Source organism: Protopterus annectens, chromosome 9.part0, assembly GCF_019279795.1.
Source record: "Protopterus annectens isolate FY-2018-M chromosome 9.part0, PAN1.0, whole genome shotgun sequence".
Taxonomy (NCBI): Eukaryota; Metazoa; Chordata; order Ceratodontiformes; family Protopteridae; genus Protopterus; species Protopterus annectens.
Window position 1 is genome coordinate 101322040 of NC_056743.1, and position 16962 is coordinate 101339001.

At 40.3% G+C, this 16962-nt stretch overlaps 1 protein-coding gene across 1 annotated transcript in view; it reads right to left on the reverse strand.

Annotated features, from left to right (window-relative positions):
- Nucleotides 1–355: 355 nt before the first annotated feature.
- The window catches only part of LOC122810500 (high choriolytic enzyme 1-like), a 311099-nt gene continuing 294492 nt past the window's right edge, over nt 356–16962 (reverse strand). The window contains exon 13 of the mRNA XM_044082081.1: nt 356–1858. Coding sequence (XP_043938016.1) covers nt 1851–1858 — 8 coding nt within the window. The 3' untranslated portion in view covers nt 356–1850. The remainder of the gene's footprint in view (nt 1859–16962) is intronic.

A 16962-nucleotide genomic window follows, 5' to 3' on the forward strand; every position in this document is an offset into this window, starting at 1 on the left:
TGCTTATCGGATGAAATATTCATAAATATCTACTTACCACATAAAATCAAATGTAGCAAATAAAAATGTGGCAAACATTCATAAATATCTAGTTGCAACATGTACATGTAATGGAAAAGTATTTAATAAAACAATATTTTGGAATATGGAACCTATAAAGGTTTTCAGATGACAGGCAAATGACAACATATACCTCTAACTCATAATATAGTATAATCTTCTTAATGCTACTGAATTCTTTTTAAATATTTACCAAAATGAAAAGCAAGGATATATATATATATATATATATATATATATATATATATATATATATATATATATATATATATATATATATATATATATATATATAAAGAGGACACATTTTGGAAGATAACTGTTTATTTTGCATCATAACTATTTTCTGCAATACAAGATTTCATTTAAAGGTAACAAATAAGAATATAAACAAATGCAGATCACAGTTCTTTTTTATCTATGGGCAACTCTGAAGATGCATGCTTTTTAATCATATATTGATCTGTGCAGTGTAAATATCATTGCACCATTAAAACTAAAAATGACAATTCAGATAATCTGATGTGAGCTTGTTGTCCAGATAGGGCTATATTTTCCTATAACGCCAAACAATATATCATTTTCACCTTTTCCTCGTGTCTAGTGCCACAGACATCTAAGAATTGCAACACTGCAAATCAGTTTCCTGAAATAACTTTATGACATTCATATTTTCTAAATAATCAAAGGCTGATTTCTGTTAGTGTCAATCTCAGACAGGCTTAGGGTCATTCTTGTTTTGAAGTGTACAGTGGCTAAATTTTTTTTTTTTTTTGTGTGTGTGTTTTTTATGTAGCTGGATGTCTCCACTCTCTTTCATTTGCTTTCAGTCAAAAGTGTGAATCCCCCCCCCCCCCCCCGAAAAAAATAAGACAGCAGAATAGCCATTCTTACTTGATAAAGGCACACACACACACACACACACACACACACACACCTGCCAAGTAGGTTGAAACAAATTAAAAGTCTGCCATTTAAAAACAGCACATACACGTTTTCCAAACCTATTAAAATAGTTCAACTCAATGCAGTGCCAAATCAGTGGTAAAGAAAGAAAAACTCAAACTAGAACAGCCTAGGCTGAAAGAAAACATTGCATCAGAATGACTGCTCAAACTGTGCCACTCTGGAGTGTACCAGATTGTAAATTAACACCCACTGCTTTTAGTGATAAGAAAATTACAGCTAGCAAAAGATAAAGATGTAATTAGACTTAAACCTTTAACAGAGAATTATAAAACTTAGGAATTAAAGGATACCTGAAGCATTTATTTATGGACATTGAATCTTGATACTTGAGTTTTGTTTCGAAGTCTTAAGGAACATTCTTGCATTAAGAAAGCATTTTTACAGTTCATCTTGTCCTGCCCAAACATTACATTGTGATCTGTTCACTCATTTTAATGTATAATATACAATATTTTTACGGTTTCTGTTTCAGAAATTGACAGTCTGTCATCTATGGAAACCAAGGCTGCATGGATATGCATTTAGAGATCCAAGTAATGAAAAGTCAATAGCTTTCGCATACAATACGCAAAAAAAGCCGCTAAAGCATATGCAGCAAAATGAGCTGAGCCTTAATCCTTTTGCAGTTCATATTTAATTTGGATTTAAACTGTTGTATCTGCATATTCTAGTTGTTCAGAATATTATTCAGAGAGACATTCTGTATCTGGCTGAAGGCTGCAGCCGTAGGGTAACCATGGATATGGTTGGTACAGATTACAGTAATTCTTGGCCGACAATGACAAACTATTGCTCCAAGAAGAAAATCTCGCTCAGTCCTTTCAGTTAACTGCAAAAATAAAGTTCAAATAAAAGTATTAAGTTTATATCACATGTTCATTAACATCTATCTTTCAAGCAAAATTACTTCCATTTCATAAAATATATTATTGTAAAATCATTGCAATTATGTACATTTTTCTACCGAAAGCCAATTAACACTAAGACTTAATAGCAGGGAAAACAGTGGGAAGGTGTATTCTAACATGGTTTTGAATAGTAGAATTTTTAAGGAAGAAAACTCTACAAAAAATGGTTTTACATAACCCCAGCCCATGGTACAGGGAAAAAAAACTTAAACTGCACCCCAGATTACATGTGTTTAACTAGTAGAATGTATGCTGTAGGGACTGGGGGCGCACACTGGAGTAAAACCAACACCAGCTCACCCATTCTGGGGGGGGGGGGGGGAGCAGCTTGGTGTACTGCATTGGTCTCACCTGAAGGAAACGTATATGCCGTCACCATAAATAGGCTAGTGTACTTGTGCTGAATGCACTGTGCTGCTTGGTAGGAGATTGTAAGTGCAGAAATATGTATCTACCTCCCAAGGCGGCTATATAGCAGAGATCCAGGGGCTGCTGAAGTGGTGGGGATAGGAATGTCCACAAATCTGCATAACAGAACACCCCCTAACAGCAGACTCTTACCACAACCCAGAATAAATGAATGAGTGTGAGGGATCCTGCCCTGATCAATAAATGAATCAGTCATTGGAGAACAGGAAGAGGAGTCATTTCACCAATCCTGTAGACCCCAAACATGTAATCTTTCTCTTATAGTATTACTGAATTATTGGCAAAACAATGACTTCAAACTGGAATGACTGGTTGTGAAGATGTTATGCTGGATTGGTTTCTGACAATAGAAAATAAGACCGGGTCGTATGATAAGGACACAGCATCACAAGTGTAGGTACAGCAGGGCTGCAGTACACGCAGTTTGTGAATTCATTTTGATATGCATGATTTCTTCAAGTTAGGATTGCTGAAGACTTGGCCAATATTCCTACATGAATAATAGCCTCTTAGCTGACACTCAACATGGTTTCAGACCTGCTCACAGTACCACCACAGCTTTACTCTCCTTTACAAATACCATAAACTTCAACCGCAACAATAACAAACTTACATCTTCTCTTTTCTTAGACCTATCAAAAGCCTTTGATATGGTGAATCATACACTTCTTCTGCACACACTAAAATCTCTGGCCCTGGATCCCTCTTCCATAACCTGGTTTTCTTCCTGTCTAGAAAACCGTCAGCAAGCTGTACTCTGGAAAAACTCATTATCTGCTCTCCTCCCTGTTTCTTTAGGAGTCCCTCAAGGATCTATCCTAGGCCCACTTCTATTTTCCATCTTTATTAACGACCTCCAATCTTCTATCCCTAATACTACCTGCATACAATATGCAGATGACTCCACCATTATTTGCACTGCTTCTTCTCAAACCGAACTCCAGATTCAAACTCAATCAGCCTTCTCAACTGTTGAACAGTGGTTCTCCAATCGCTGTCTACTCCTTAACCCAAAGAAAACTAAATTATTACTCTTTTCACCTACACGTAAATCGACTCTGTCAAACTTCTCTATCACAGCAACTGATAACACCATTATTTCTCCTGATTCTACAACTAAACTTCTCGGTGTTATTATCGATAATAATCTTAACTATGATTGTCAAATCAACAGTACAATAAAAGCAGTTAATAAAAAAATAGGGTCCCTGTACAGGATAAAGCCCTTCCTAACACCGGAAGCTAGGACAACCCTAGCCCAAACACATCTTATCTCTACCCTTCTGTATGCTTCCCTATTTACACTAATCTATCTAAAAGTAACCTTAAGAAACTTACTACATCCTATCACAATATTGCCAGATTTGCCACCTCATCCCAATTCAGAACCCACCACTGTCTAAACCTAAAACAACTACACTGGCTGGAACTCCCTAACAAGCTCATTTTTCAACAACTTTTAATAGCACACAAAATTCTATACCAACCTTCTAAAACACCAGCTCTTAGCAACCTCTTGACTCCCTATATTAACCTGAAACAACTACGTTCCTCTGATAAACTACTTGTTAATATTACTAGAACTATTAATTCTGCAGGCAACTCCCTTTTTTCTAACTCAGTCGGTAAAATATGGAATAATCTTCCATCTGACATCTCTTCTTTGCCCACTCTTCCACTCTTCAAGAAACAACTATTAAGACATCTTAATAATTTCTGGCTTTGCTCTTGTACCAACCCAGATTAACTTGCTTGCACCTTACTCTATCATAAACCTTCCTTAGCCACTTGGACCCCCCCATCTACCTCAACTCTTCACTTGACAAAATATCCCTTTTCTTTGTAAATATTACTTGATTCACTCTAATAATTCCTACCTTCCTTCCTGTATTGTTAGTAGTTATCCTTTCTCTAAATCTCCTTCTAATATTAGCTTTTTTAGGTAAGTTAAGATCTATCATATAGGTGTTTACATATTATTTTTTATCCATTGTACAACTCATTTGTACTATTCATTATTTGTATTTGTATAATTGTTTTTCTACCTCTAGAGCTTTTCTCCTCAGGCCTCACATTCTAAGTTAGCTTTTTTAGTTCACTAAGATCTATAATAAATGTGACTACATTTTATTTTTCCCATTGCATAACACTTTTGTACTATGAATTAATTGTATTTTTAAAATTGTTTTTACCTCTGGAGCTTTTCTCCCCGGGCCTCCACTGAAAATGGACATTAATCCAGCTGGACTAGCCCGGTCAACAAATGTAAAATAAAAAATAAATAAATAAAAATGAAACATCCATAAGCATTGGATGCCAGTCCATCCCTGGATATTCACATATACTCATGCACACTGTGCTCATACTTAAGGACAGCTTAGAGGATCATCAGCTAAACCAGTCAGCGTGCCTTTAGCACATGGGGGGGGGGGGGGAGCCCTCAGCAAACTTTACATGAAGGCAGGGAGACCATCCAGACTCTATATAGAAGGGACCTGAGCTGGGAACCATACCAGGAAGGAAACACTAAACAAACCAGTGTGCTACCTAGAACTGCATGCTAACAGAACCACTGTCTGTGTGCGCCACCTAGAACTGCACATTAACAGAACCACTGCATGTGCCACCTAGAACTGCATGCTATCAGAACCAGTGGGCATACCACCTAGAACTGTACACTAACAGAACCATTGTGTGCGTGCCACCTAGAACTGCACAGTAACAGAACCACTGTGTGTGTGCCATCTAGAACTGCACAGTAACAGAACCACTGCACGTGCCACCTAGAACTGCATGCTATCAGAACCAGTGCGCGTACCACCTAGAACTGTACACTAACAGAACCATTGTGTGCGTGCCACCTAGAACGGCACGCTAACAGAACCACTGTGTGCCACCTAGAACTGCACGCTAACAGAACCACTGTGTGCGTGCCACCTAAAACTGCACACTAACAGAGCCACTGTCTGAGTGCCACCTAAAACTGCATGCTAACAGAACCATTGTCTGCACGTGCCACCTAGTACTGCATGCTAACAGAACCAGTGTGCCACCTAATACAGCATACTAACAGAACCACTGTGTGCCACCCAGAACTGCATACTAACAGAACCACTGTGTGTTTGCTACCCAGTACTGCATACTAACAGAACCACTGGCTGTTTTTCACACCTTATAGCTATCAAGTGATATGGAGTCTAAAATGAAAGCAATGCCATTTTTAAGGATTTTAGTAGTTCTTTAAAACACAGGAAGGCAATGCATATTCACTATGATGAAGCCAAAATATTGTTTATTAAATGAAATCATAATAAATCTAACAGATTTCAGACATCAGACCAAAGCTGGATGGTAGATGTCTTTGAATCACTAACCAGATTTCAACACAATTCCTGAAGGAGGAGCTGGCGGTATGGTAGCCAAGAAAAATGGTAGGAGCACATAACGAGTTTCAGTGCTTAACAGAGGCTCAAGTAGGATGGAGAAAGGTCTTGGATTACTTAGGCAAGGAACAGGACAGGCAGATTGGATCACGGCAAGATGTGACTATAAGGAAGGATGCACAAGCTAGTGCAGCAGAAGGCCAGAAAACTTAACATGGAAAAAGCCAATAGGAAAGGAGGAGCTGCTGACGGAAAAACATTGCACTGTATGGCCAAGAATGAGCAAAGAGGAAAGAATTCCAGGACATAGGAGAATCAATGACTGGAAAGGACAATGGGTCCATGGCCATGTTGGAGGAAAGAAGGTGGGATGAAGAGGAAATGTACTGTGCTAAGACAGTGGTGCAGCACAGGTGGAAGCACAAGGCCTTAAATGTGCAGCCATAGAGGAGAAAACATAAAATAATGGATATAATGACAGAGGGGTTCATACCAATGCCTTGGTTAACAAGGGGGTGAATTAGGTGGGCTCCAGGGGAGATACCAAACACTTGGTGGAAGTAGAAATTAAAGTGGAGCTGACAGCAGCTAGTGGAGGTCATATAATTGTTGGAAGGATTATTAAGTGCCAGATGTGCATACAATATAGGGTTCCAGTTTGGAGCAAATGATTTGACAAAGGAGACTGTGGGGTTGTGGGGTAAAGCAGCAAGGATGAACAGCAAGCTGGATGGTAGGTAGCATGTCAGTCCTCTTGAAAGGGCTTCTAGTTGTAAGAGTCAACAGGTCAAAGAAAGAACATAATACTGCAACAACTGGCCTAGAAACCTGGAGGAGGAAAGACACATGATACCATGTGGGCTTATGGTGAACTTGGCAGAAGGAGTTGTGCAGCAAGAAAATGCTTCCTTCCAGCTTTTAGGAGTACCGATGCTAAAGATGGACTGAAGTGAAAGTAGGGCCTCAGAATCCTTCTGGCTTTTTGGGTTTTAAGCAGGAGGTGTCAGAAAAGTTACCACAGAGATAATTGGCATGTGGCAGCCAAACGTTCATAGCTACATCGATTTTTGATCCTTCGATATCATCTCTTCCTATCATTGTGAAACAGAATGCACCAAACATTGAGTTGTTCGCGTACTAATAGGGAACGTGAGCTGGTTTAGACCTTTGTGAGACCGTTTAGTTTTACCCTACTGATGATGTGTTGTTGCGATAGCAATACTGCTCAGTATGAGAGGAACCGCAGGTTCAGACATTTGGTGTATGTGCTTGGCTGAGGAGCCAATGGTACGAAACTACCGTTTGTGGGATTATGACTGAACACCTCTAATCCTGCCTAAACATAATACTGCAGCACCACAGATCTCCGGTTGGCCAGGGATAGCTAGCCACATAGTTGACAAAAAAAAAAAAAAAAAAAAAAAGGCGCCCTGTGTGGCTGCGGCTGTGTCAGCTCATCAGAGAGAGATACTCATCGGTCTTCTTTTTCACACAAAAGTTCAAGAAAATCAATTTATGGGCTTTTAAGTGGAAGTACATTAACTTACATCAGACAGAATCTTCTGGAAATTAAGCAGTTAGTTTCATGCTGCTGGCTAAACTCCCTGCAGTCAGCAGAGTTCCTGGGGCCTACTACACTCACAGAAATCATGGAGTTCTGGACCACTCAGGGCAAGACAGAAAAGATAGAGAATCAAAAAAAAGGGGCTGCAGGGCTGGATTTACTGCAAAGCTGAAAACTAATCCTTACAGGCCTGCTCTGCTTCCAATACTGCTAGCAAATGCACACTCACAGGATACTAAAATGGTTGACCTGAGGCTAGAGCTCTACAGCAAAAATAAGGTGAGAAATACCTGTTTATTGATGATTACTGAGACATGGCTGCATAACAAGATCAATGTTAATGCTGTTATGTAAGAAGGTCGCACACTCTTTCGTGCAGACTGATGTCAAGATTTGCATAGAATGGCTAAGGAGGGTGGAATCTGCATCTATGTGAATAAAAAATGGTGTAAGAACTGAGATTGTTCAAGTCAAACTGCTCTGATAATCTAGAATTCCAGTCCTTAAAATGCAGACACTATTATGTACCCAGAGAGCTAATTGGAATATATGTAACAGTGGTATATATTCCACCCAGTACAATCACCACTGAGGACCTTAAGCAATCTTATAACTACCTGTGAGCTGCGGAGGAAAAACTCAGACTTTGCACATGTGGTTGCTGGTGATTTTAATCAAGCAGATCTGAGAGAGGTGCTACCCCCACTACTATCAATTTGTATATTTTCTTACAAGGGGTGCAAACATTCTGGACAAGGCATATTCCATTGTCAAAGGTACCTACAGAGCAATACAACAACCTAACTTAGGAAGGTCTGACCATCTTACTGTCATGCTTCTACCAGCCTACAAACTGACTCGGACCTGAGAAAAGTCTACAGTTAAAGCAGATCAGGGTCTGGCATGAGGGGGATTTGGAATATTTCCAAGACTGATTTGATAGTACCTGCTGGGACATTTTCAATGAGGCAGCTTCGTCAGATGAGCAGGTGAACATAGATAATTACATGGAAGCAGTAATAGCTTACATCACTAAGTGAGTTGATGATGCGTCTGACATCAAAAGCATCACAATCAGAGCAAACAAAAAGCCATGGCTCAACAACTAAGTCTATGATCTCCTGAAGGAAAGAAAGGCATCATCCAGGGCCAAGGACAAGAAGGGTCTCAGTGAAGCTGGATCAAACATAAAAAGGGGCATTAAAGAGGCCAAGAGGGAATATGGAAAGAAATTACAAAGTCAGTTTGCAGTCATGAGAGACAAAAGGAGTCTCTGGAAAGGGATACAAAAGATTACTGACTATAAAACCAGGTCATCTCAGTGTGAAGACAACAATGAATTCCTGGACAGGTTGAACGTCTTTGGCAGATTTGAAGAGGACAATGTGGCTGCTACAAGGCTACTTATTGACCAGGAGGAGGGAGTGCTCAGCCTTAATTCCAATGAAATGAGATCTCAGCTTAAGAAGGTGAACCCCAGGAAGGCTGCTGGTCCTGATAAAATACTGGGCAAAGTACTTAAAGGCTGTGCAGATCAACTATCCTCAGTCCTAACTATTATTTTCAACCCCTAGAGGCCTTAGGATACATATTGAACCCCATTTTGGGTCTGCTGACCAGGAATTGACGGAACAGTGGTCCACTATACAACAGCAAGCTACCATGTCCTTTGTGGAGGCCTTATCTAAGTTTCATGACAGAGTTATTGACTCAGAAATTGGTATTGTTACCAAGCTGGTGGAGGATGTGAAATGCTTTGAGGGTGAATCTTTTTTCACCAAACAATTGAACAACATTGCCACTGATTTAAATAATCTAGAGGAACAATTACGTACAAGGAAAATCAAAAAATTTCAGAGGGATCAGAGTGATTACCAGAGTGCCAATCCTTTTGCTAAAAACACTAAAGTCAGATTTACACCTAGTTTTACTAAGACCCCCAAGAGAAAAAGGCCCCGTTCCATCCTCAAAAAACCTGGTGTAATATCAGGGTCTTCAACTGAGGATATTTCTTCTGGGACGGACAATGAACTACAGTCAGCTTCAGGATCACCGACTCCCAAAAGGACAACGGGCCAAATCCCTTTAGGTCTAGATACAAGCGGGGGGGGGGGGATAGAAAGCATAAACAACATACAAGGTCTTTTGAAAATGGTCATGCAGAAATAAATGTAACCAACAATGTTTTAAATTTGTCAGACTTTGTTTTAACACCTACTCAATTGTCCGTCTTGAATAAAGGTCTCTCCTTTGTACCTGGTTTCATGACTTCTGAAGAATTATTAGCTCAAGATGTGGTATCATTTTGCAGAATTTTAAATCTTAAACTGTATTTTGGTGATTCTGGTAACTATAATGCGGACAGATTTGTATATCACAAATCTTCATTTAACCCACCCATGCATCCATTGGTACATCAATTCCAAAACAGTATTCTCAAAGATCTTCACTTCTCAGGATCTGATGTACGTTTGAAACCTAATAACATTTCTTTGGCAGAAAAGGAAGCCATTTTGGAACTTCAAAATAATAAAAATATTGTCATCATTACTGCGGATAAGGGTGGGGCTGTTGTCACTCAATTGGTGTGATTATGATCATGAAGCCAACAGACAATTATCAGATGAGAGATATTACTCTTCCATGACCTTCAACCCCACTTTCAGATTTCAGAAACAAAACGAAGAATTTCTGTTTTGGGCTAGGGATTAATTCATTATAACCAATGATACAGTACAACAACTTTTGGTACATGACCCTGCCATTCAGTACATTTATTTTTTACCTAAAGTTCATAAGGACCCATCCAAGTCCCCTGGTAGACCCATTGTTTCTGGAAGAGGTTACATTACTGAACCACTGTCATTATTTCTCACTAAACACCTTAAACCATTACTTGGTTCAATACGTTCTAGATTACATGACACTACCAATTTTTTTTTTTACAGATTATCTCTGACAGTCAGTTGGAAGAGGATTGGTTGATGTGCACTCTTGATGTTTGTGCATTATACACGAACATCCCTCATGATGCTGGTTTGGAAGCTTTGGCCTATTGGTTAGACAAAGCTGGTCTATATCAACCCTCTTTCAATTCATTTTTGGTGGAATTAGCCAAATTTGTTCTTACTAGTAACGTCTTCTTTTATCAAAAGATATGTTATTGGCAAACGAAGGGAACCGCGATGGGGGCTTCATTCGCCCCTATCTATGCGGACCTTTTTGTGGAAAAAAAGTATCATGTACGATCCCCTTAACTCTTTCCTGGAATATATTGATATCTGGAGACGTTACCTAGATGACTGTTGGTTGGTATGGAAAGGTGATATTATTGGTTTATATGAATTTATCTCTTACCTCAACAACATTTGGGGCTTAGAATTTACTGTTCATTATGACAAAAATACCATTACCTTTTTAGATGTTTCTATTACCAGATTACCTGATTACACTAAGTACATCAGTATACAGGAAGCATCCTGAATATAACACCATTCTTCATGCTTCAAGTTTCCATCCCCCACATGTTGCACGTAATATTCCCAAATCACAATTCATTCGGATGAAACTTATTTGTTCTTAAGACTCCTCATTTCAGCAACAACGCAAGGATCTTACTGATAGGTTCAGATCCAGAAGTTATGGCATGGGTTATGTTTCAAGTGCAAGCAATCTGGTCAATTCCTTAAGCAGAATTTATTAAACTACAAGTCACATTCAAACACAAATTCTGCTCCACTTAGGTTCATTACCACTTATGCTAGGAATTCTGACCAGTTAATACAAAGTGTGAACAGGCATTGGAACATATTACAATATGACCAGGAAATTGATAGCATTATACCTGACAAATGTCTATTTTCGTTCCGAAAAGGGAAAAACCTTGGGTCCTGTTTCAATCATTTCAAACTTGATCCCACGATTCATCAACCACATGTCTTGCAGACTACCCTGACAGGGGAACCATTAACAGGTTGTTACCCTTGTGGCCACTGTACGAACTGTGATAGGATAACTAAATCCAAACAATTTTCCAGCAGAAATTGCTCTTCAGTGTTCGATCTCAAGTTTTTTGCAAATTGCAGTAGTGATTGGGTTATCTGGCTACATGTCAATGTGGTTCATTTTATGTCGGTCAAACTTCTAGACCAATTAGAATTAGAATATCCGAACACATTAGCAACATTAAAAATAAACGAGCTAATAATGCTCTATATAAACATCATATGGTTCACCATTCTGCCAAGTTCTCCTTCATGATCATTGATATTATTAAAGGTAATCGATGTAATAAGACAGGGTGGCACTCTATCTTAAACACAAAAGAGAAAAAATGGATTGTAAAACTGGGTGGATTGTTTCCACCAGGTCTTAATGAACAATTTTGACAACCAATCAGATTGGAGATGGGTTTATTTAAGTCTCATTAATTATTCTTTTTTGTCTTACACTGACGAAGGCTGTGTATTAATCCGGCCGAAACCGGTCTGTGGTGTTATTTTCTGTTGTTATTATGGTTATTTAACCATTAAAGTTTTTCAGGTTCTCACTTTATGGTGGCTCCTTTTGTTTGTGTTATGATTTTCAACACCTCCCTTATTCTTGGTAAAGTTACCTCTTGCTTCAAGGTGACGAATTTTGTCTCTCCCCCAAAAAGCTAACCCAGCCTCTGCCTGAATCATTACAGACCAGTTGCTCTAACTTCAAATGTCATGAAATGCTTAGAGAGGCTAGTTAAAAGGCATCTGTTGGCAAAACTTCCATCCACCTTCGACCCTCTACATAGACCTATGAACCTAACGACCACAAGGGTCTTAAGTATAGCCATGCATCCCAAATCTGACAAGTTCTGATACCCTTGATAAGTGTAAGCATTGGCCCGGGAGATGAACCATTTACAGGTTACCTGTGTCCATTAGAGATATAGGTGCCAAACCAGGGATAAATTTCTGGTTTCACATACAGTTGTCAAAGTTGCACTTGAATTGGGTTAGGGAGAAACTCTGCTTCACATGGATAGGGAGCCTGTTCCACAGACATGGTAGTCTCTGCAACACATACCTATTTATATCACAGACAATGTTGAAGTCTTTAGAATGGGTAATTCTGATGCCGTTTGTTTTGTGGATATGCAGGAGGTCCATCAGAGTGGAGTCTGACAATGCTATGTATGCCAGGCATAGATAGGTTCATAGGCAGGTAACTAGGCTATCTGCCTGAGGGCATTTATAAGCCTAGCCAGAGTGTGTTGGCTTTCGCCGCCCCATTAATTAACTAATCCTCTGTCAAGCAGACCCATTGGTGATCCGAGGGGTGTATTTTCTGTTACTCATCCACTCAAGGTTTCTCTTGAAGAGTGTTAGTGAGGGCCTCTGCCTAATGCAGTTTGGAATATTGTTCCAAAGCATGGGGAGTCTGTGTCAGGAATCTATCCCTCCAGCATGTTCTATTTATTGTTGTGGTGAGGTTTAGCTCACTAGAGCACATGGCTCGCAGTGACTTGGACATGGCTTTTTAAGTCAGGCAGAGATCACCTCTGAGTAAGCGATATGCCAGAGTACAGCCAGAGATTTTCAGACGGGCTGCATTTGGACACATGTTTGAGGCCAGTAATCCTCTTGAGGAACTTTCGTGGTCTTTCCAGCTGTTGGAAGTGTCTTGTGAGGTACATCCCAAATGGGGCATTGTACTCTATGATGGGTCTGATGAGTGATGAGTAGAGGGGCACTATAACCTCTTATTTCTAGATGTGAACCCTTTAGTAATTATATAGGCCACATAGGATTTCCTAACTACTTTGGCAACATGACTGTCAAAGGAGTGATTACTATCTACCTGGGTCCCCAGAGCTCTTATTACCTCTTCTGTATTAAGGGGACTGCCACTTATGTGGTAATTCGTGAGTGTTTTGTTTTTCCCAAACGGGATGACTATGTATTTTTTGGCATTTAGCTTGAGGCCATGACTTTGACACCAGGTGTCTGTCTCAGTAAGGCCCTTTTGGAGGATGTCCGTGTCAGCCAGAGAATCAATTATGGCTCCTAGTTTGCAGTCATTAGCGAACTTGGTTAGCCATAGTCCTCCTGTGTTTGTCTGTACTTTTGAGAAGTATATGTTGAACAGTTGGGGTCCCAGGACCAAGCCTTGTGGGACACCACTTGTGATTGGTTTATAGTCAGACCTGGAGTCTGCTATTCTTAACATCTGAGTTCTATCTGTAAGCCAGTTGGCAACCCATGTCATGACGTAGGGGTTTATGTTCAGGCTAGTGAGTTTTTCTGTAATAACAGAGTGGGAAATGGTGTCGAAAGCCTTGGTGAGGTCAAGGTAAGCTGTGTGAACAACCTTTCCCTCATCTGTGGCCTTGGTGACTGTCTTTAAGAAGTCAACCAGGTTTATTAGGCGTGATCTGCCCTTAAAGCCAAACTGGGTCGAGTCAAGTGTTTGGAGGTTCCCAATGTCTTTGTTACTGAGTTCCATGATGATTCGCTCCATAGCCTTGGAGACCAGGCTAGTCAGGCTTATAGGGTGATAGTTACCAGGGTCAGTTGTGGCCCCTCCTTTGTAGAGTGAAATAACTGTTGCTATGTGCCATTCTATGGGAACATAGCCTGTGGAGAGGCTGAGGTTGAACAGCATGTTTAGGTGGGGGGTTAGTTAGTTCTGTAGTTCATGCAAGATGCAGCCTAGGACACAATCTGGCCCCTTTGACACTGTTTTTGGCTTTTGAAAGGGCTATTTTCACCTGTGCATCTGTGATTTCTGGGACACTACACTTGTCTGGTATTGTTGTGTACCGTTTTGGGGGTGAGGGGGTTGTGAAGTTTACACTGAATCTATTTGCCAGGATGTTGGCAATATCAGTAGGTTCAGTATATTTTGTGCTATTTTGCACTAATTCAGTGCATATCTGTGAGTTGCCACTTAGATTCTTAACATAGCTAAAAGAAGGGTTTGTGGTTATCTTTTGAATTCATGGCTATTTTTCTTTCGAAATTAGCCTTGGATCATTTTATGAGGGACCTTAGTTTCTTACAGATACTGATCAGGGATGTCTTTCCTTCTCGGGATTTGCTTTTTTTCTGAACTAGTTTCCTCTTTCTATTGTATAGCCGGTTTATGGCAGGGGTCCACCAGACTGGTTTCCTTCTCTTAGAGGAGTGAGTCTTGGTTTTGCTAGGGATGGCATGATCCATGCATCCTTGTAGGTGCTCATAGAGTACATTTGTAAATTTTTCTGCATCTTGGGCAACGTTATCCTTTAGCGTGGGGGCTGTGAAACTTACCGCTTCTGTCTTAAGTAAGGTGAAGTTTGCTTTAAAAAAGATTTTTACTGTGGTTTCCTTAGTTGGGGGTGGTGGTGGGGTGTGGACATTCAAAGTGATTAGTTGATGGTCTAATCTAACCAGTGACTGGTTGGCCACCGGTGTGGAAAATGTGTCGCACATGTTTATGATGACCAGGTCCAATATATTTTCACCTCTGGTAGGGGAGTTTACCAGCTGATATAGAGCATTTGAGTTGATGAATTCCAGGAAGTGCTGGGCCTGGGAGTTTGTACTCCAGTAGTTTTCCCATTTAATGGTAGGGTAATTGAAAATCGCCCAATTTCAGGGTGTTCGGTAGGACCTTCATGTTTTCCATTCTCTCCAGAAAGAGGTGGAGTGGTGGCCCTGAATCATGGAGGGTGATCTGCAGCAGGCCACAATTTGCATTACAGATTTGCCCAATGTTAGTTGCACATGGATGATCTCAGAGGTATCATGCTGCGCCACTAACCTGGAGGTGCAGGTATCCTTGATGAATATGGATACACCCATGCCTTCTGTGTTTCGGTTCATATTCTGTGGCCAAAACATGTGGTACAAGTTGTAGCCCAGTAGTGCTGGGGTGCTCTCTGGAGCCTTGAGCCAGGTTTCAGTTACTGCACAGATGTCAACGTTCTCCATACTGAGAGTGCTTCTAGCGCATGCATTTTGAGATTTTAAACTCCTAGCGATGAGTAGCGTAACCCTCAGTTTTTTGTTAATTGTGCTGTTTATGGAGGTGGGTTTGACTTTTGAGCCTTGCCTAAAAAAGGCACTATGGGGGCAGCAAGATCCTTTGCCAGTATTCGAAAGCCTAGGGGTGATGGGTACAAGCCATCTCCTGATTAGCAACGTGGCTTGTCGAGCATGTCGTCACAGGCTGACAGACACTGGTTCCCTTTGAATGGCACCAGAAGCTTAGCCAATTGTTGAAATTGATAATTTTTTCTTTATACTGAGGTATCGTTCTTTGTGAGGGCAGGATGCTACTCAGGGTCAGGGTCATACCAGCCTGGGCTACATGATCAGAGAGCTCTTCCAGGTCTCTTTTCATGTAGTCCAGGGAGGTACGTCTCAGGTCATTCACACCAACATGAACAATGACAGAGTCATATTTATACTTGCTCTGGAGTGACCTGAGTACTTGTGTTATGTGGCAGATTCTGGCTCCTGACAGGCAGCTAACAGTAACCTTCTGCTTGTGCAGCCTAGTGAGTGGGACGTCAGTGTGCCTGACTATAGCGTTACCTATTAGTAGTGTGTTAGGTATGATATTTCGCCTTAAGGGCTGTGATTGTGTGGCACACTGATTTGGTGTTTTATGTGTTCTCTGGTTTGTGATGGGAGGTGCAGTTTTTATAGCAGGGAAATTAAAGAGATAGAAATTAGCCCAAAATGGCCAATAAACTACTAACTTCTGGACTGGAACCACTCCTCCAGGGACAGATAGGTTGCTCAAAGCTCCCCTCTCTCACAGGGGAGCAGAGAAACTTTCTTCTATCCAAGTAAGGTATGGGCAACTCAGAAACTTGTTAAAACAGCCCTGAATTCAGCACTAGCCTGACAACTGGACTATACTAGCTTAGAAAGGCAGGAAACAAGGAATATTTTTTTTTTTGAAAAGCTAAGGCAAAAACAGTAGAAAATACACAGCTTTAAAAGACTACAAACTATCAGAAAAGGCTATCGCACTTTAGTGTGTAGCCTACAACAGTTAAATTATTTAAACAAAAATGACTTTTTAAAAGTGCAGGCAGTCAAATAAGTACAATGTGAAAAAAAACAAGCTTTTGAATTACAATAAACGCTGGAAAATCGGCGTTTAGGTAGAAAACAGTTAAGTACAGCAAGAAAGTACAGAAAACTGATAATCGCTCCAAAGTCTCTCTTCTAAACTTGAAGGCTTGTATCAGTTTAAGGCTTTATAGTGCTTCTCAGTAGGTTAGTTACAGGAAAGATGGAAAACAAGCGCAGATGTGGTCTTTTAAACCAGAAAGTTGAAAGAGATGGACAAACTGTCCAAATGGTCAATAAACTACAATTTCTGGGCCAATAACCACTCCTCTTGTGGTAGACAGACTATCTAGTGCTTATCACTCCCACTGATAAGTTAGGCGGCTTTCCTCCTCTCCTCAAAAGCCTGTAGGAGACAGAATACAGGGATAGGGGCCTTGAGGCGGTCTGCATTGGACATATTACTTACACCCTGTATTCTTTTAGTGAAAAATCTCTGTGGACATTCCAATTGTTGGATATTCCTGGTTAGGTACATATCAAAGGGGGCATTGTACTCAATCATAGATCTGATGAATGCAGATAACAGTGGAACAATGACTTCCTTG